At 44.9% G+C, this 20704-nt stretch overlaps 1 protein-coding gene across 1 annotated transcript in view; it reads right to left on the reverse strand.

Annotated features, from left to right (window-relative positions):
* The window catches only part of AGPAT5 (1-acylglycerol-3-phosphate O-acyltransferase 5), a 66514-nt gene extending 46117 nt beyond the window's left edge, over nt 1–20397 (reverse strand). Inside the window, exons 1-4 of the mRNA XM_073589173.1 lie at nt 19919–20397; nt 11000–11066; nt 7619–7734; nt 6379–6468 (exon numbers count right to left, since the gene is read on the reverse strand). Of these exons, the coding sequence (XP_073445274.1) occupies nt 6379–6468; nt 7619–7734; nt 11000–11066; nt 19919–20137 (492 nt within the window). The 5' untranslated portion in view covers nt 20138–20397. The remainder of the gene's footprint in view (nt 1–6378; nt 6469–7618; nt 7735–10999; nt 11067–19918) is intronic.
* Between the last annotated feature and the right edge of the window lie 307 nt (nt 20398–20704).

Genomic DNA, 20704 nt, shown 5'->3' on the forward strand with positions numbered 1-20704 from the left:
TAAAGTGGACCGACTCCTAAAATAAATAAATTGGGTATAATGGTTCAATGCATAATGTGCTGTACATTTTTTCATAAGAATTTGGGAAAGTTAGGAAATGTCCTATAAATGTCTGTTCTGTTCCTGATCTAAGGCTCTCGGCTTTTCAGTGAGATGAATCTGTGCTGCACTTTATGTACATACTCAGTAGTGAAGCTCCTTCTCTACTGATGAAAGGAGTAAGGACACTGGGAAGGAATGCCTGGACTCATCTCAGAACTGCTAGAGTGAACAGGAAATAGCTAGATTATTATATCATAATGGTGATGAAAAGCCTGATGTTACCATTTTACTACAGTAAATGTATCACTTAAACATGAGACTGTGCCAGTTAGTCTGCATTTACATTTAACCCCTTCACGCCACAGCCCTTTTTCATTTTTGCATTTCTGATTTTCGCTCCCCTTCTTCCCAGAGCCAAAACTTTTTAATTTTTCCATCAATATGGCCATGTGAGGGCTTATTTTTTGCAGGATGAGATGTACTTTTGAATGACAATATTGGGTCTACCATATCGAATACTCAAAAATGGGAAAAAAAATTCCAAGTGCGGTGAAACTGCAAAAAAAAGTGCAATTCTACAACAGTTTTAGGATTTTCATTTACAATGTTGATCAAATGCTAAAACTGATTTGCCATGACCATTATGATTCTCCAGGTCATTACAAGTTTATAGACACCAAAATGTCTAGGTTATTTTTATTTAAGTGATGAAAAAAAAAATACAAAGTTGGAAAAAAAAAAAAAAGAAAAAAATTGCGAAATTTTCCAAGACCTGTAGCATCTACATTTTTCGTGATCTCAGGTTGGGTGATGGCTTATTGTTTGCGTGCCGAGCTGATGTTTTTAATGATACCATTTTGGTGTGGAGACGATCTTTTGAATGCCCATTATTGCATTTTAATGCAATATTGTGGTGACCAAAAAACGTAATTCTGGCGTTTTGACTCTCGCTATGCCGTGTAGCAATCAGGTTAATCTTTTTTATTGATAGATTAGGTAATTCTGAATCCGACAATATTAAATGTGTATGTTTGTTTTTTGTTTTTTTGATTGTTTTATTTTGATTGGGGCGATTTGAACTTATATTTTTTAAATTTTATTTTTACCGTACATACTTGAGTATAAGCCGACCCGAGTATAAGCCGATGCACCTAATTTTGCCACGGGAAATTGGCTAAGCTAAGCTTATTGACTCGAGTATTAGCTGGGTATGCATTGTCCCCTGTCCTGCTATGTGTGGTTCCCCCTGTCCCCCTCCTTGTATGCATGGCTGGGCTCCCCCATCCCATCGTTGTATGCATAGAAGAGCTGCCGCACCGGGACAATGGAGATGAAGGGACATTCAGCGACGGCGCAAGGAGGGCGAGTATGTCGTCACAGCCGCCGGCTCCTGATCCGCTGCTCCCCTCCCCTTCTGGCTTTCTGGACAATGACTTGTGTATAAGTCGACAGGGTATTTTCAGCACAAAAAAAAAATGTGCTGAAAATATTGGCTTATACATGAGTATATACGGTACTTTTGGCATGCTTCAAAAGTCTCTCCATGGGCTCTGCTACATACAGGCGATAATCAGATCGCCTTATGAGCGCCGATCACCGGGTGGTGCCCACAGCAATCCGGCATTGACAGCCATAGAGGTCTGCAATAGACCTCTGGTTGTCATGCTGATCCATCGGTGACCCGCAATCACGTGACGGGGGTCACCGTTGGGCGGATTTCCAGCACCATTGCCAGAAGCGCGCGTTTAGATGCCGCTCTCAGGGTTTGACAGCAGCATTAAACAGGTTAACAGCCGCTGGTGGATCGGCGATTCCACCCGCGGCTGCTCCGGGCACATGTCGTCTGTTCAAAACTGCCTACGTGCCGGAAAAGATGTGGGCTCAGCGCTGGAGCCGACATCAAAAGGGGGAGACATGACATGCGGCATACTAGTATGGCGCATGCTGTGAAGGGGTTAAAGGGAAACTGTCACCAGGTTTGACAGCTATGAGATATGGCCCCACCACCCTTCAGGGCTTATATACAGCATTCTATAATGCAGTACAGCTCTGGCAAAATTCTCAATTTGTCTGATTTTTCTCTTTATAGGTATATTTTTGATAAAAATGTAAATTGCTCTTTTATTCTAGAAACTACTGACATGTCAAATTTCCAAGCACTAAATTTTGTATTTTTTCTAAAAATGAGAAATGTTCAAAAATAAAATAACCAGTGCTTTCAGACCTCAAATAATTCAAAGAAAACAAGTTCATAATTGTTTAGAAACAACAATACTAATGTTTTAACTCAGGAAGAGTTCAGAAATCAATATTTTGTGGAATAACCATGATTTTTAAGTCACAGCTTTCATGCATCCTGGCATGCTTTCCACCAGCCTTTCACACTGCTCCTGGCACAAAAAATTTAAAAGCTGTTCTTCTTTGTTTGATGGCTTGTGACTATCCATCTTCCTCTTGATTACATTCCAGAGGTTTTCAATGGGGTTCAGGTCTGGAGATTGGGCTGGCCCTGACTGGGTTTTGATGTGGTGGTTTCTTAATTTTTGCCAGAGCTGTAGTTCTGTGAGGGAGTGGTTGAAGATTCCCACTCCACACCCCTTCAAAAACTATTTTAGTAGATATTACCTATGCAAACATAAAAGAGGTTATTGGTGTTTTAGCCACTAGATGGCAGCGGTTTGCAGATACATATGACTGGTGCCTGTATATCAGTTGGTACACGGAAATAACCAGTTTGAGCCGCCCCCAGCGACAGTTGGAAAACTGAAGAATGACAGAGCTGCTGCAGGTGGCCATCGGAGTGCAGTTGGTAAGAGACAGATGTGACAGGAGTTCTGTAGAATGGGTATGTGCAGTGTGCTTGGAGCTGGTCAGATTACTGAGGAAAGGTACAACTGCGATTCCTGTCAGAGAAGAATCACGCTCCAGGTGACAAGCCCAGGATCCACTCTACGGTCTCAACTAAACAGCTGATCGGATGATCAGACAGCCACTTCTGTGTTCATTTAACGGCCAGTAAGTCCTGAGCTCAGGCCCCACCACAGGGATCCCGGTGGGAGCGTGCATGCAGACTTCCGACTATTCCCAGGGTAACATAGTAACATAGTTTTGAAGGCTGAAGGAAGACCTTATGTCCATCTAGTTCAGCCTATTTTCAGTGCAGCTGTTCTGCATTGTTGATCCTGGGGAATGCAAAAAACCCACAGAGTAGAAGCCAGTTTTCTCCATAGGGAAAAAAATTCCTTCCCCTAAGCTGGGTCAACCATCTACCTATAATATTATGTTATTCGTAACCTTCTATACTGTTACTCACAAGAAAAGCATCCATTCCTTTCTTAAATTCATTCAGTGAGTTGGCCATCACCACTTCCTCAGGAAGAGAATTCCAGAGCCTCACTGCTCTTACCGTGAAGAACCCTCTTCTATGCTGGTGCAGAAATTGTCTTTCCTCCAAACGAAGAGAATGCCCCCTTGTTCTTGTCACAGTCCTTGGTACAAACAGTTCATTGAAGAGATCTCTGTATTGCCCTCTGATATACTTGTACATATATATTAGGTCTCCCCTAAGTCTTCTCTTTTCTTGAGTAAATAGACCTAATTTTGATAACCTTTCTGGGTATTGTAGTGAACCAACTCCATTTATCATTTTAGTAGCCCGCCTTTGAACCCTTTCAAGTTCAGTAATGTCTTTCTTGAGCACCGGCGTCCAAAATTGCACACAATACTCCAAGTGTGGTCTGACGAGTGATTTGTACAGAGGGAGAATTGTGTTTTCATCTCGTGTCCCCAGACCTCTTCTAATGCATCCCATGACCCTATTTGCTTTGGTGGCAGCTGCCTGACACTGGGCACTCCAATTTAGCTTCTTATTGACTAAGATGCCTAACAGTAACAGTTTTTGTTGTTAGTAAAAATTAGTTACTTAAATTGCTGGTCGCGTTCTTTGTCCTCAGCCTGCTGTATTTTGGAAGAGACCACCCTGGTAACCGGTCTACATATCTGCCCCCAACTCAACCAGAAATACAAGAAAAAAGACCTTCTATTATACGCACCTTGGGCTGGTCCGAGGGTTGTCACTGGTCTTGGTCCGGCGCCTCCCTTCTTGTGATGCTGTCCTCCATCTTTGCTTTGTGTGGATGACGCGTCCCTATGTCATCCACACAGTGTTCTTCGGCATCGCACTCCTGTGCAGGTGTACTTGAGGGCAGAGCAAGGTACTGCAGTACACAAGTGCCGAGAAAGGTCAAAGAGTCCCAGCGCCTGCACACTGCAATACTTAACTCTGCACAAGTCAAGCCAGAGAAATACACCTTTGCCGGAGCGCGATGCCAGCGAACACTGTGGATGACGTAAGGACGAGTCATCCACACGAAGCAAGAAGGCGAAAGATGAAGACCAGCAACACCCATCTGTTCAAAACGCCCTTGCTGGCAAGTATAATAAATGCTGTTTTTCTTGTCTTTCACATCAGGTTGGGGGTATATATACAGCATTATAGAATAAGCCCTGAAAGTTGGTGGCCGTATCTCATAACGATTAAACATGGTGACAGGTTCGCATTAACAATTCTGTGCCGTTAGAGCCGATCAATTAATATTTATCAGTCGGTGATCTGTTTATTTAAGCAGACCACACTTCAGACGCTCATGGGCAGCCATTGTTTTCAGCAGCACAGGTTGCTTACAGATGATGTGCTGCCGAAAAGGATGAACTTTTTGGCAAAACATAATTTCGCCTAACAAAACGAGCATTTTTCTTTTTTATCGAGTGATCACCCACCTGTTTACACTGCACTATTATCGTAAAACAACCGCTGCCTCCAGGGATACACCTTTAGTCTAACATAGGCTCTCTCAAACTTATCTTCAGAAGCCTCGCCAGACCAACAAAGATGGCACCTGGGTCTCGTCATTAGAGGTTAAAGTCTATATCAAAATGAAAAATACGGCATAATTTTCTCCTGTACAATATAAACCAATTACTGCAGTCATTTAAAGGATTTTAATCCCTTTTGTGAATACTAAATCCCAAGCTTTACTAACGGGTGCCTCAGTGTGAGAAGCACTGCTCCAGAACACAACTCCATTTTCACGTATAAGCTTTCTTAACATTTAAAGACCACACAACACACACAAGGAACCCATTTTCTTGAAAGACCTGCATGAGAGAACAAGCCCTACAGCACTATAAAAAATTACAATCACGTTATTCCAAAATGAAAAATATAATGGTGTATGGAATTTGATTTAAAATGGAAATATGCAGTCAGAGAAGAAAGCACGCGTTTCTCCTCACTGGGGACACAATGCGAGGACTACGACTGATCACAGGCAGTAAACTGCTTTCAGGAGACTTTGCACATTACTTAGATCGAGCAGAAGGGACAAGAGAGAAAGAAACCCACATGGAGATACTAATATCTTCCATGGAAAATCAAGGAACCAATAGTTTAAATTCCAACCTACCAGTACCTTGCTTTGACCCGTATTCCACAGTCCAATGAAGTATTAGACTACGTTGAGTGCACGAAAATAAGGAAAATAGCTTAAAATGGATCCATTAACAGATTTGACAATACAATCTGCATATTTTTTAAATAGATCTGTTAGGCCTGATGTACTTTCTTTGAAAACCTGTGTTAAAATGCCTGCATAGTCCGGATATTAAAATGAGCATTTTATGAGTCCAGCTAACAAATGAGATGGCTCATGAGGGCAATTAAATCTTATCCCACCTGCCCTGACCGCTGTAGATTGTACGGCGAGACACCAAGTAATTGTCACATTAGGTGGGTGGAGACTGAATTAACCAGTCATCAAGATTTCAAAGCAAGTACACCACTCATCAGGTTCATGAGGTCCATGTAATATGCATGCAGTTTGTATTGTAAAATCTGGTGATAGATTTGATTTATAAGGAGTTTCTTAAGCCAAAATTGATGGAAGAAAATGAGCACATAGCTTTGTAGGGATAAAACTCCTATAATGATCTCAGCTTTAGTGGTCTAATTGGTGTTTATGATCTGCAGTTGTCAATCACCAGTGAGGGAACCTAGTGGGAGGACCAATGCCCTGGGCACCCTAATAAGATCTTTGATGAAACTTCAGTTTCTGCAGAACAGATGCAGCAATAATATCACTACAGCTGTGGTTTTTATAGGGTCTCTTTGCCCTAAAAGGCTGTGCGCTTAGCTTATACGGTTAGTTTGGACTCGCATATCCCCCCTGTAAGGAGTACCTAAATGTGGCTTTTATGAAAAACAATTTCTGCTAACTGACAGTCAAGTAGGTTAGCAAAACATATCAGCTGAAAGGCCTACTACACATTAGAACTTACGGGGGTTTCCGCCTTCATCTGGGACTGCAGCTTGCTTTTCATCCTTGTCTCATTAAACTTGGCACTTCTCTTGACATAAATTCCACCATGCTGTCAAAAACAGTTAAGGATCACTGCATTAATACTGTCAAAGTGAACATTTTTTACCATCATACAAAAAAAGTTTTTATACAGATCATTAATGAAAACTGACTTCTAGTAAATTAGTTTTTGCTTCTAAAACACAAAAAAATAGCCAAGTAGAGAGTTTGCCTAGTATTCTGAGGCTGTGATCTTACTTTTGTTGTAATCTATTGAGATCTATGGAAACTTAACTACTCACTGGAAAATTTTTTTTTAGAAATCTTAGATTTAAGACCGTCACTGTCTAAAAGAATAGGGGACACTAAGCCTACCTCCCGCAGGAGAGAGTGGAGCAGCGACACTAGAATATCCACTGACACGGAAATAGTCTGTATGGTGGGGGTACGCTGGACACAGCCTGACTAAGGATTTAAGGCCAGTTTTTCACATCGGACTTGATAAGGGGGCTTTCTGCAGCCAGACAATCCTGATTCATGAAGAGGTGCCTGTCTCTTTGTGAATCTGGAGCATCTGTGGGTTATGCCAGAAATCTCAGGGACAGAAGTGAGATTTCCGGTGAATGGAGTGTCACAGCCAGTCATGGATTAAATGAGCTATGGCGTCACGCACCTGCCGCACCCTGGTTCTATCCATTTTGGCAGAGCTGGGGGAAACTGCAGTGAAAATGCCAAAAGTCGCAAAATTAAGGTGCTACTCAGAGCTGTGTCCAAAGCTTGTGACTTTTCAACAGCTTTTACGTTCTAATTTTGGTGTCAAAGCTTTGACAAATGAATTTAATTTTTATCACCTACACAATTCAGACAGGTGATGTCTGTAGATTGACTATGCCTTTAAAGTGTTCAATAAAATGCCCATTCTAAGGCCAGCCCTATAGGTTAATTCATTTGTAGTCTGGACGAGTTTTCAACCCAAGTGATTCAATTAAATGTATAGTGAATGTGGTGCCAAGATGCTGGGCTTCCAACGCAGCCTCGTACAGCAGCTTACAAATGTGCTCTAACAAACCGTGCCTGCTAAATGTGCACTTCATTCATCTTTTCAGCAGGTGTGAGATCAGAAAAAAAATAAATAAATATATCTGGGTTGACTACATTTTTTTTTTTTTAATTTGGAAGTAGCGTAGGCTCTAAACAAAATGTTTCATAAAATAAATTACCTGGGAAAAATACCAGCCATACAGAGGAAGAAATTTCAGACCATCTTTCAGAACGTAGCGAACGTGGCCCAGTGCATTTTGTTGTACAGCCATCATGTTTGCAATAATCCAGTCAACTGCCAAAGACACCAATAAATTACTGCCAGCATCACGACTCAACGACTAACTACAAAATTACCACTCATCTGCTCACCAACATATGCACTTGTCAATGATTGGGAAAGATCATTTAAAGGGAACCCGTCACCAGGTTTGTCCCACATAAGATACGACAGCCACCACCTTTCAGCCCTCATATACAGCTTTCTAATATGCTGTCTATCTGGCCCGATCCGGCCTGAAAAAAAAGAAAAACCCCTTTTACTATACTCACCTATGGGCAGTCGAGTCCAATAAGAGTCGCTGGTCTTGGTCCGGCGCCTCCTTTCTTCTTTTGATGCCGTCCTCATTCTGTGCTTTGTGTGGATGACGCATACTACGTCATCCACAGAAGTCTCTTCGGCATCGAGCTTGTGTACTTCTCTGCCCCGACCAAGGCAAAGTAAAGCACTGCAGTGTACATGCGCCGGGTCTTTGACCTTTCCCAGAGCATGTGCACTGCAGTACTCTGCGCTGCCCTGGTCAGGGCAGAGAAGGGCACCTGCACAGGGGCGTGATGCCAGGGAACACTGTGGATAACACAGCACGCGTCATCCCTACGAAGCACAGAAGAGGAGGACATCGAAAGAAGGGAGGCGCCGGACAAAGACCAGCGACACCCATATGGACCCGACTGCCCCGCAGACAAGTATAATAAAAGAGGTTTTTCTTTCATATCAGACTGGGGGCATATATACAGTATATTAGAATTCTGTATATCAGGGTTGAAAGGTGGTGGCTGTATCTCATATGGGACAAACCCAGTGACAGGTTCTCTTTAGAAGCCATAAAGTGACTACAGCCATGGCAATATTACATCTCCATGTGAGAGAAATATTGACCCCAATATTCAGGATCAGAAAGCCTTTTGCAAGTATTTTCCGTCTTCTCCTGCCAAGCTGCAGTCATTCTCTCTTTTCTCTGTCTGCTAACCTCCCACCACCTCATGATCCATGCCTACTAGTTTCACAGCTTCTTTATTATAGTCATAGCTCCCTCCATGTTTCTGGACACGTCAAAGATGCAAACATAGGGTGCAATCAGCTACTGTACAGCCATGACAGTATAATGGGTACGGCTATGGTTTGTTTACAGTCACTCACAACCTGTATTTGCAGCTTCTTTATGACATTTCCAAAAGTGTGAAAACAGCTATGAGTGTAATAAAGGAGCTCTGAACTAGCAGGCATGGATCCCGAGGGGTTGGGGCAGACAGAAGAGATAGAATGACCGCCGATTGGAAGGGCAGGCCATACACCCTTATCACAGACTGCATTGAAGATGTTACCAGGGGGCTGGTTAACAGCAGCCAGAATCAGGCCCAGCCCACTGACCTGAGATATAATGTCCCAGAAGGGATGGGAAGCACTGAGGAGTAGATCCACTGTTACATTCAATAGCAGATGCGGTCCGTATTTAAGCAAACCTGCCAGCAGGATTTTGCTCAGTGACCTACAGACAGTGTCAGGTTGGCTCAGTTATACTGATACCTGGGTTGATGAAATCCATCTTGTGGTTGTGGTTTAATCTTTATTTGTAGTTTGCAGTTAATGAGATTCTCATTCTTCTGGGCGGCCTGTGGGGGGGTCTTCGCGTGGTGCTATGCTTAGCTATTATTCATCAGGATGCCTTCTGATCGGTCACTGATCCCTCTTTGATCTGCCCACCATTTTACATAGTGCATATACTATGGTGGGTTAGAAAAAAAACATCAAAATGGCGCTGGCCCTTGCACTGTAGCATGATACATGCCTATATGCAATATGCTTATGATATTGTGGGGTAAAAAAAAAAAAACAACAAAAAAAATATATATTTAAAATGCTGGTTTTAAATCACAGCGGGACCCCATAAAATCAGGAGTCCGCCTTGTCGTTGGCTGCTGGGCATGCAAGAACTGGCCAAATTATGGGCCAAGTACCTCAATTTTTATCATATTCAGATGCCTTAACAATAAAATAAAGCTGCACTCTGTAGTGCTATGTATAGAGATGGCTACTCTTACTTTGCACCTGTTCACACCAGTTTTCGGATTTGGAAGTGCCAGTCAGTCGTTATTTACAAATTAGGCTGGTTTCACATTAGCGCATTTTCAGCGCGCGCACGGCCGGGGGTAGCTCCGCCCCCGAGCCGGCTCTCTGCCCGGCGTGCCCGCCCCTTCCTTGTAGCGCCGCCTCCTAGCGCACAGCTGCGCCTGCGATCGGCGCACCCTATCTTTAGCATAGGGTGCGCAGATCGTGCGCAGGCCGTGCGCTAGTTGCGCTTTGACCTGCGCTGCGCACTTTTGACGGTGCGCCGTGCGCGCCAAAAATCAAACTTTTCGGATTTTGGCGCGCACGGCGCACCGTCAAAAGTGCGCAGCGCAGGTCAAAGCGCAACTAGCGCACGGCCTGCGCACGATCTGCGCACCCTATGCTAAAGATAGGGTGCGCCGATCGCAGGCGCCGCTGTGCGCTAGGAGGCGGCGCTACAAGGAAGGGGCGGGCACGCCGGGCAGAGAGTCGGCTCGGGGGCGGAGCTACCCACGGCCGTGCGCGCGCTGAAAATGCGCTAATGTGAAACCAGCCTTAGCTCTCTGAGCACTCCGCCCTGCAGCCTGTGGTGGTTTTATTTGCAGCAGGATCCTACCTACCCATAAATTCAGGCTTTAACCTAAGAAAGGTTTGCAGCAAAACCGGAAATTGCTTTGTCGTTGGCTGCTGGGCTTGCATGAATTGGTCAAATTATGTGCAGAGTATCTCCATTTTTTATTATTATCTAGAGCGGTAATGCTATTCATAGTTCATATTTGCATGCCTTAGCACTACAGTGTGCAACTTTATTTTTTTTGCTATGTATAGAGATGGCTACTCTTAGATCGAACCCGGTTTCTGATCTGGAAGTTACTGAAGGATTGTGGCCTGTCAGAAGCCATACAGATGAATATGTAAGCAGAGCACCACATGAAGACCCCCCACAGGCCGCCCGGAGCACGAGTCTCATTAACTGAAACCCACAAAAAAAAAAAAAAAATGAAACAGCCACAAGACGGATTTCATCAAGCAAAGAAACATTTTAATCAGTATAATGGCGCCGACCTAACACTGTCTGTAGGTTACTGAGCACAATCCTACAGCCAGGTTCCCTTTAAAAACAACACTATGCATGTTGGTATTATAGTCTATGAAGGAATGTCCAGGAGAATATTCTCTCTCTCCCTGGAGTACACCTTTAATGTACATTGCATTTTCGCGATATACAAACCTGTACATTGATGATTGGATAGATACAAAATTCTCTCTTTTTCTGGCAAGTGTCCATATATCACTATCTGACAAAAGAAAAGAAAATAGCGATTTTAGTATAGGAGAACTAATACTGTGAAAAAAGCTCTTAGAATATGAAAGGTCACTGTGGCGGTATAATATACGTTAAAAGAATATACAAGCAGGTAAAATTTACTGCTATCTTCTGATTGTTGTAGTCGATGCGATTTTAAAAGAACAACAAGCAGAGACCTGCTGGCCCGAATTGGCAATCACTAAACAGGAATAAAAAAATTAAAAATTAAAAAAAACAAACAGCTGAACTAAATCTTTACAAAAGCACGAACAGATTAAAAGAAAAAAAAAAGCTGCCTAATGCTTCTTCACATGACCGGGCTCTTAGGACCTGGCACAAGACCATACAATGATTCTCACAACATATAAAAAGTCTACATTTGTATTTATTATTGAAACAAGAGAGTTTAGTAAAGACTGATACATTACTGCAAGGCAGAAGAAACCTTGTGTAATGGAAGAAAGAGTGGGGCCGCTCAGGAATGGAAGAGGCAGCCCTATAGGATCTCTGTATGCCCTACAAGTTGATGGACATCCCACACTTTATTGAATGGAGCCTGCTGGAGGATATTCATAACGACAACTTCCAGAAGGAGTTAAGTTTATGAATTTTTCCAAACTTTCATTAAAGAGATTGTAAAATAAAAGCAATATTCTTTGCTCTAAAGTGGGACATTTTACCCTTTCTAGAACCAAATTGTTCTCCCATATTACAGAGAAAGGATTAGAGGTTAATGAGGCTATATGGTAAGAGACAGTCTTGTGAACACAACCTTCATTTAACTCTAGGACTGGCTGTTTCAATGGAATTCCAAGTAGACAGACCAATTTAATATTTTAAAGAAAAAAAAAAGTGGGAGAACTATATAAAGGCTGGTTGACCCCTCTTTTGGGTATTCCTTTTTCTCCTAAGGCTAAGTTCACTTTAGATGTTGTTGCAGAGTTTCTTTAAATGCATTTTTATGCAAATTTTCAGCTGCTGCTTGCATTACCAGCAGAGTCTAGGACATTTCAGAAATCTCATGCACACCCCTTGGTAGCTGCCAACAGGTTATTGACCGCTCCTGCCAGAGAATCAGCTGCTACCTGTCAGAGCAGCAGTTTTGCTTCCTGCTGACAGGGCAGGCCTACTGGTGTCATGCTGATTGACAGCCGGCTTGCCCCAATTAGGTAGTGGTAGCGGGATATCAATCAGCATGACACCAGTAGTCCCGCCCTGTCAACAAGAAGAGAAACTGCTGCTCTGTTGACAGGGAGTAACTGGCAGGAGCGGTCAATGATCGGCGCCTGGTACAACAGAGAGAGGTACCTCTGTTAGTAAGTACATATCTTTTTTTCCCCCTCAAGTCCTGGATATCCTCTTTAAGGAGATGGGATGTAGATGCCACCACGTAGGCATGAGGTAAGCTTTGTGGTGGCATAGCTTATTGATAGGACACCCTTTTAAAATATTATGCTGTTCTCAACTTAAAAACCTGCTGATGGATTCCATTTAAACTGAATCTGTCAGTAGGTTTTTGCCAGCTCATCTGAGAGCAGCCTGATGTAGGCAAAGAGATGATGGAATCCAATAATTTATCACTTAATTTCTGGGTGCAGCCATTCTGACACAGTCTGTATATTTAGCAATGCACCAGAGCTGGAAATGGGACCCAGCACACCACAGGATCTGTATGTAGAATGCCCATAGACCGTGAGGTGCTTATCACACGAGGGGGCGTTGCCGAACTAGTTTAATCCAATGTTAATCTTAGTGATAAATCCTTCACAGTTAGTAAACAAGTGACACATATCTGAATTTGTGCTTCAGCCGCTATCTCCTGCTTCAGATTACATTGTAAAAACCTGCTGGCAGATTCCCTTTAAGATTATGGAACCACAGCACTACCATTACTTGAGAAAAGTAATAGACACCAGAAGGCAGCAACTGGCTCGAAATCTGCTCCTTTGCACAGGAGGAACTGTAGTAGGAACTGTGCTATAAGCAAGCACATCACTATTGGTATTAGCCAAAATTGCCAGAATTCATAGACGAGAGCAGGTTCGTACTGAGCATATGATGTGAGGATGTGTCTCGAGATGCCATGGTGAATGCTATGCTGCTTGACAAATCATTCAATAGCACTGATTTCACAGTGGGTCATTGATGGTCTGGGGAGGCATATTCTTGATGGGGAGGGTCGCAAAAACCTCAACATGACCCATCAGTACTGTGACTGATGCCAAGCCATTGTCTGACCTGACACTATTGTAGTGTGGGCCCAGAGTTACTTGTAGTGCAAGACAATCACTGGCCTCATGTGATCAGATATAATGTAGGTAATGATGCCACTGACTGTCCATCACGGTCCAAAACTGAAAACAACTGACAACTTCTGGGACATTATGTACCACAGCACCCAACTCCGCCAAGTAGTGCCACAGAAAGATGTGGAACTCGAAGAAATACATGCAAATCACACACCTTGGAATGCTATAAATGAGGTTATTAATGGTTGTACATGGCAGCTCGCTTTGCCATTGACTGTGGTTTTATTTTTTTTTTTTTATATAATTTCATATCTGTAACATGTCTATAGGTACTGTGACTTTCTCAATTTCCTTTAATAACTGCATATTTCTATAAGCTGAATTTTTCTCTACCCGTTCATCTACAAGATCGTTTCATGTGCCTACGACATACACCTAACAAGATTAGAGGTTTCTATTATTAAGATCACATTGCCAGCCTGCGGCTATATTCCAGAATCATGATGACAGACAACACGTTGGTCCCGGCAGACTATTACTCGGAGGTAAATATACTTTAAAAAGGTTCAAAGGTGGAAACTAACTACGATGTACAATAAAGTCTACAGTACTGATAATCCACTGTTCCACTGTCATATTTGGAGGGTGAACTCCTATATCGAAAGCTGTTGTAGACAAATCACGTTGGAAAATAAGGGTCTAATGGGCAACTTCAATCACAGCCCACATAGTTAGGTCCATATATATTTGGACAGACATTTTCTAAATTTTGGTTCTAGACATTACCACAATGAATTTTAAACAAAACAATTCAGATGCAGTTGAAGTTCAGACTTTCAGCTTTCATTTGAGGGTATCCACATTAAAATTGGATGAAGGGTTTAGGAGTTTCAGCTCCTTAACATGTGCCACCCTGTTTTTTAAAGGGACCAAAAGTAATTGGACAATTGACTCCAAGGCTATTTCATGGACAGGTGTGGGCAATCCCTTCGTTATGTCATTCTCAATTAAGCAGATAAAAGGCCTGGAGTTGATTTGCAATCAGAATAAGCAATATAAAGTGCACCGTGCAACTGCGCTATATGGGTGGTATGGTTAACCAGGAACTTTTCACTGTGAGTAATACATTTGGATCAGTTTGTGATATATAATGATTGCTGGATCAAACATTTTTGGCTGGTAGCTTTTTGGAGCAGTGCATGAAGCACTTTTTATCATGCCATTTTTGTTTTATGCAGTATGATACCTTTTGGTCAGGAAATTACAAGGAATGGTGTACTATACACTGCATTTCATAAACTGGCCCTCATATAGCGCAGTTGCATGGTGCACTTTATATTGCTTTTTCTGATTGCAAAAAAAATTTCTCAAATTTTTTTCTAATTTTTTGTACTGATCATTATGTGGCACAATTGCACGGTGCACTTTTCATTGTTTTGTTAGTTGTTATATAATACATGCTCATATACATTTCTCTTTTGCTATGTGTGTAACTATATATCTCGTAGCTTTCCTGGTTTTTTTATACCTCCGGTTTTTTACCTGAGGATTCCTTGTTTAGGTGTCATTATTTCAACATGTTTGAATAAAATTATTTTAATTAATACTGTGTCAAAGCCTCTATATCCCCATTCACATTAAGGTATATAGTCTATGAAACACTGATGCTTTTCAAAAAAAAAAAAAAAAAAAAATATACACCTATCTGCAATCGAGTACTCAGGATTAATGATGAGGAAACGTAGCCTGATAAGGTGTTCTCTGAGCATGCTCAAGCTTAATACAGCATCTTCAGCACGCTCATACTTTTAAGGTATGTGCACACGTTGCGGATTTTTCTGCAGAATCCGCACGTCAATATGCCTGCGTTTTACCTGCGGATTTTGCCTGCGGATTCCTATAATGGAAAGGGTGCAAAAATGCTGCGGAATCTGCACAAAGATGACATGCTGCGGAAAATAAACCTCTGCGTTAGAGATGAGCGACTTTGCCTTTTTTAGGGTCGAGCCGGGTTTCATGAAACCCAACTTTCTCAAAAGTCGAGTAGGACGAAATCGGCTGACTATAGGGAAAAGTCGGAGGTCCGACTGAAACACGAAACCCAATGCAAGTCAATGGGGAAACAAAGTCGGCAGAGAGTGGAGGACAGGAAACACACCTACATGCCGGAACGCTTTTTAGGCTGTGTGCCCACAATGCGATTTTTAAGCGTTTTTGCCGCGATTTTCGGCGCGAAAACGTTTAAAAATCTTGTACATGACGCCCCCCATGCATTCCTATGGCATTCCGCACATGCTGTGCTAATGCTGCGCTTTTTTCCACGGCGGAATCGCATCGCGGAAAAAAATCGCAGCATCATTCTTTTGTGCAGAATCGCAAAGAATTGACGCGATTCCGCACCCATAGGAATGCACGAGAATCGCTTACTTCCCGCATGTGGCTATGCCCACCATGCGGGAAGTTAAGCGTCTCATGTGCGGTTGGTACCCACGGTGTGGAGGAGAGGAGACTGTCCTCCAGGCCCTGGGCACCATACCCCTGTAAAAAAAAAAAAAAAAAAAAAAAAAAAAAAAAAAAAAAAAAAAAAAAAAATCGGGGTATATTTACCTTCCGGCATCCCGTGCAGCCATCCCGGGCCTCAGCGTTCTCACTAATGCCTTGCGGCAACGTCCTGTGATGACGTAGTTTCACGAGATCGCTATAGTAACGCGAGACCAACGTCATCACAGGTCTCGCAAGGCATCGCTGGGAACGCTGAGGCCCGGGATGGCAGCGCGGGACTTCAGAAGGTAAATATACCCCGATTTTTTTTTATCATATTTAACATTTTATCTTTTACTATTGAGGCCGCATAGGCAGCCTCAATAGTAAAAAGCTGCTCAGACTTGTCAAACACTATGTTTGACGAGTGTGACCAACCTGTCAATTGCTTCTCAAGTGCTTGAGAAAATCGCGGAAAAAAACGCGCGGAAAAAAACCGCGCGATTTCTGGGAAGGAGTCCGGTTTTCATTGTGCGTTTTAAAATGCTACGTGCGTGGGCCCATAGCCTTAAGGCTGTGTGCCCACGTTGCGTTTTTGTAAGCGTTTCCGCAGCGTTTGTGCCGGATCAGACACTGCAGAAACGCTTACAAGATGCATACAACTAATTTGCATGCATTTTTGGCTTTTTGTGCCAACGCATGCGTTTTTAACCGCTCAGGAATCGCTTAGCGGCTAAACGCAGCTTGCTCATTAATTTCCGCATAGCTGAGCGTTTTTAGCATTCCTCCAATGTTCCCAAAAAATGCATGTCAAAAAAGTGTGGCTTTTTGACAAAAACCGCGCAAGAAGCGCACGGAAAAAGACATGCATTTTCTGGGAAAGGGGATGCGATTCCTGAGCGTTTAAAAACACTAGCGTGGGCACATAGCCTTAAAATGCGCAAAATCTCTCTCCGGACGCTGCACATGTCATCTCGTTGTCCACAGTGTACGTCCTTGCTCATTGGCTGAAGAAAAAAAAAAAAAAAGTCACGTGCAAGCATTCTGTGAAATTCGACGTTGGTGCTCGGGTTGACAACCGCATGGCCGACCTCATGCTATGGTCAGGTTTCGCTCTGCGAAACCCGACTTTGGGAAAAGTCGACGAATTTTGAATCTGACCGACCTGTTTCGCTCAACTCTACTCTGCGGAATTTTCCACAGGATGTGCACAGCGGTTTTTGTTTTCCATAGGATAACATGGTTCTGTACATCCTTTGGAAAACTGCAGACGTGTCCGCAACATGTGCACATACCCTTAGACCCTGTGCCTGCATGTGTTGCGGCTGTTCGACAGCTGCATCACATGCAGGGATTGCCTGTCTGTTAGGAAATCCCTGCATGTGTTGTGGCTGTTAACTGTGAGACATGCAGCCACAGGGAATGGATCATATTATTAGAACACGTCAAAGACATTCTGTTGGCACCCGAGCATGCTCAGATAACACCTTATCCAATCACGTTCGCTAATCACTACTCGGGATTTGATTCGTGCTGCCCATGGATTGGGCAACATGAGTCAGATGACAGTAACAGCAATTCACAAAGCCTACACTTACTGTGCTTGTTTTACTGCTGCAGAGACTTATTCTAAACAAATTCTTAGCAGGTACTTTAGTTTTACTACTATTTTTCTTTTAAACCTGTGTGTAATATACCCAAATACAAAAGTGAAACAACCTAGGCAAATACAGCTTGGATATTCCTGATAAAGTATTTTACTAATTTCCCCTTAGATCCAAAGAATTCAATAAAGTAGTTTTCACAAGGATGGTTCACCCAGCAATGTGTTGTGGAAAAGGTGACACAAAGCCCTGCCACCATATCACAGGGAGACACATGGACGGGTAAGGCGGCTCCACCACGTGAGCACAACACGCCAAATATGTGACAAAGAGCAGAGACAGGAAAAAGTACAACATGAATATACAGACGGTTGTCGACCCTGTGCAGAACGAAGGGAGGGAACTTCCGACAGTCAAGGTCACTGCAGACGACTATACTGTATAAAGCACTGTGCACACGCAGCACCAGGCAGCTGCAGGCCGGGCGATTCTGGCTGTGCATTATTCAACATGCACAGATCCACCTGATTGACAGGATGCCGCTTGTGTGCAAAGCTGTCAGCAGAGTGGCGGGGTTCTGCAGAATCTAAGGCTGTGTGCACACGCTGCGGAATCTGCTGCGGATTGATCTGCACGGATTTTCAAAATCTGCAGATAAATCCACAGGTCAAAAGACCTGCGGTTTATCTGCAGATTATCCTGCAGTTTCACCATCTCCAGAACGGAAGAGATGGTAAACCGCTGCGGAATCCACAGAAAGAATTGACATGTCAATTCTCTCTGCGGTTTATAAACCGCGGAAAATTCCGCAGCATCTGCACTGTGGTTTCCATTTCCCATAGGGAATAATGGTACTGTACACCACAGAAAAAACTGCTGCGGATCCGCAGGGCCAAATCCGCTGCGGAACCGCAGCAGAATCCGTAGTGTGCACACAGCCTAAGGTTTAGCACATACTCTGGTTTGTCCCACACCTGGTGTTTCTTTACTCCTTGTTTCCATGTGTTCCTTCCAGGGTTTGGGGGTTTCAGTCTCAATCTACAATGTGCACAGGCATGGCCAAACTTTTTGCTTCTATGCACACAATTTTGGAAAGAACTCGGCACAGATTGTTCCAAAAACTGTCTTTAGCATAAGAGAAAAAAAAAAAAAAAGGGGAGCACGTTCCTGGAAATGATGATCCGGCCCCAGAGCCCTGATCTCAGCATCATGGAGGCCGTCTGAGATTACATGGAGACAAAGATCTGTGCCATCCTATACCCACAGAAGATCTGCGGTTAGTTCTCCGAGATGTTTGGAACAATGTCTCTGGAAGGAGTTCCTTCAAAACGTGGGTGCAAGTATATCTAAAGAACTGCTGCTTCCGTGCTGTTATGACGGGATATACATTTTTCATTCACTTTACAATTTAACTGATAAAAAACTATTACTATTAAAGCATTCTTATGCTGCAGCAATTTTTCCACACATGGCTGAAACTTTTGCATACTATATATATTCTGATTATATTGTACATGTACACGGAGTATACGTCACCGGCATGTGCGCAGGCTAGACGTCACCTTGCACAGAATTCACATCAGCAGTATGCAGTGTACATAGGAGGCAGTACAGCGGAGGGGGCGCGCCGCCGGAGGGCAGTGTACGGCGGAGGGGGCGCGCCGCCGGCGGGCAGTGTACGGCGGAGGCGTGCAGTGTACGGCGGAGGGGGCGCGTCGCCGGCGTGCAGTGTACGGCGGAGGGGGCGCATCGCCGGAGGGCACTGTACGGCGGAGGGGGCGCATCGCCGGCGGGCAGTGTACGGCGGAGGGGGCGCATCGCCGGCGGGCAGTGTACGGCGGAGGGGGCGCATCGCCGGCGGGCAGTGTACGGCGGAGGGGGCGCATCGCCGGAGGGCAGTGTACGGCGGAGGCGTGCAGTGTACGGCGGAGGGGGCGCATCGCCGGAGGGCACTGTACGGCGGAGGCGTGCAGTGTACGGCGGAGGGGGCGCATCGCCGGAGGGCACTGTACGGCGGAGGGGGCGCATCGCCGGAGGGCAGTGTACGGCGGAGGCGGCGCGTCGCCGGAGGGCAGTGTACGGCGGAGGGGGCGCATCGCCGGAGGGCAGTGTACGGCGGAGGCGTGCAGTGTACGGCGGAGGCGTGCAGTGTACGGCGGAGGCGTGCAGTGTAAGGCGGAGGCGTGCAGTGTACGGCGGAGGGGGCGCGTCGCCGGCGTGCAGTGTACGGCGGAGGGGGCGCATCGCCGGAGGGCAGTGTACGGCGGAGGCGTGCAGTGTACGGCGGAGGGGGCGCGTCGCCGGCGTGCAGTGTACGGCGAGTAGAAGTTGCCAGTATACTGCCGGTGACGTATACTCAGTGTACATACCGGTGCCACGTACATACTCTTATCAGCAGACCCCATTCACCAATACCACATGTAACAGCCATAGCACGTGCTGTACCAGTGCCTGTGCCCGCACCACCTGCCCCCGTGTCTCCCCACATCCCCGGCAGTGAGCCTGACCTGCACCCCGGTGTAGTGCTGGAAGAAGAAGAGCACCATGCTCTGGTAGACGTTGTACAGCCGGTCGTCCCACCGCCGGTAGACGCTTTCCGGCAGCACTGCGCTCAGGGCCCTCCAGCAGCCCCATGCCAGAAAGTAGGTGGGCGCCGTGCCCAGCATGACAGTGGCGGGGAGCATGTACCGCAGGGAGTAGGTGTGCAGGACGGCGGAGAGCAGCATGGTGCCGGTCAGTCCTCACCCGGAGGAGACACTTTTGCCCTACACTGCTCCTACTGACACCCGGCAACACGTGAGGGGGAGGGGCCGGGGTGGAGACGCCGTGCTGCTGGCTGACAGCTGAGTGAATGGAGCAGCTGCATTGCCCGCACTGATGGCGATATGGCACACACGTGTGCTGCCCTCATCACTGTGAGGCGAGGGCGCCGGGCTGAAGTCCGGGTCACTAGCCTCATAGCATGTTCAGTGATCACCGCAGCGAAGGCGGAGCTTCAGGAGGCAGGTGTCCAGCGCGGTGACGTCACACGTTTGCGGAGTGGGCGCCATTTTTGTTACTGGAAGCAGGGACTTCCTTAGGGGACGACAGTTAGAAAACTTAATAATACGTGCCATGAAGATAAAGTTTTGTGCAGACCGAGTCTGGAGCAGAAACTCCACTATTTTCGGAGGTTTGCATTTTGAGGAGGATTTGGAGAGTTTCTGCTCCAAAAATTACAAAAAAATCTCAGCGTGCACCTACTCGTAGAGGACAGTTGTTAGGGTATATGCGCACACATTTACAGCGACTGG

This window comes from Dendrobates tinctorius, unplaced genomic scaffold, assembly GCF_039654945.1.
Source record: "Dendrobates tinctorius isolate UK_male_01 unplaced genomic scaffold, ASM3965494v1 ptg000107l, whole genome shotgun sequence".
NCBI classification, from domain to species: Eukaryota; Metazoa; Chordata; class Amphibia; order Anura; family Dendrobatidae; genus Dendrobates; species Dendrobates tinctorius.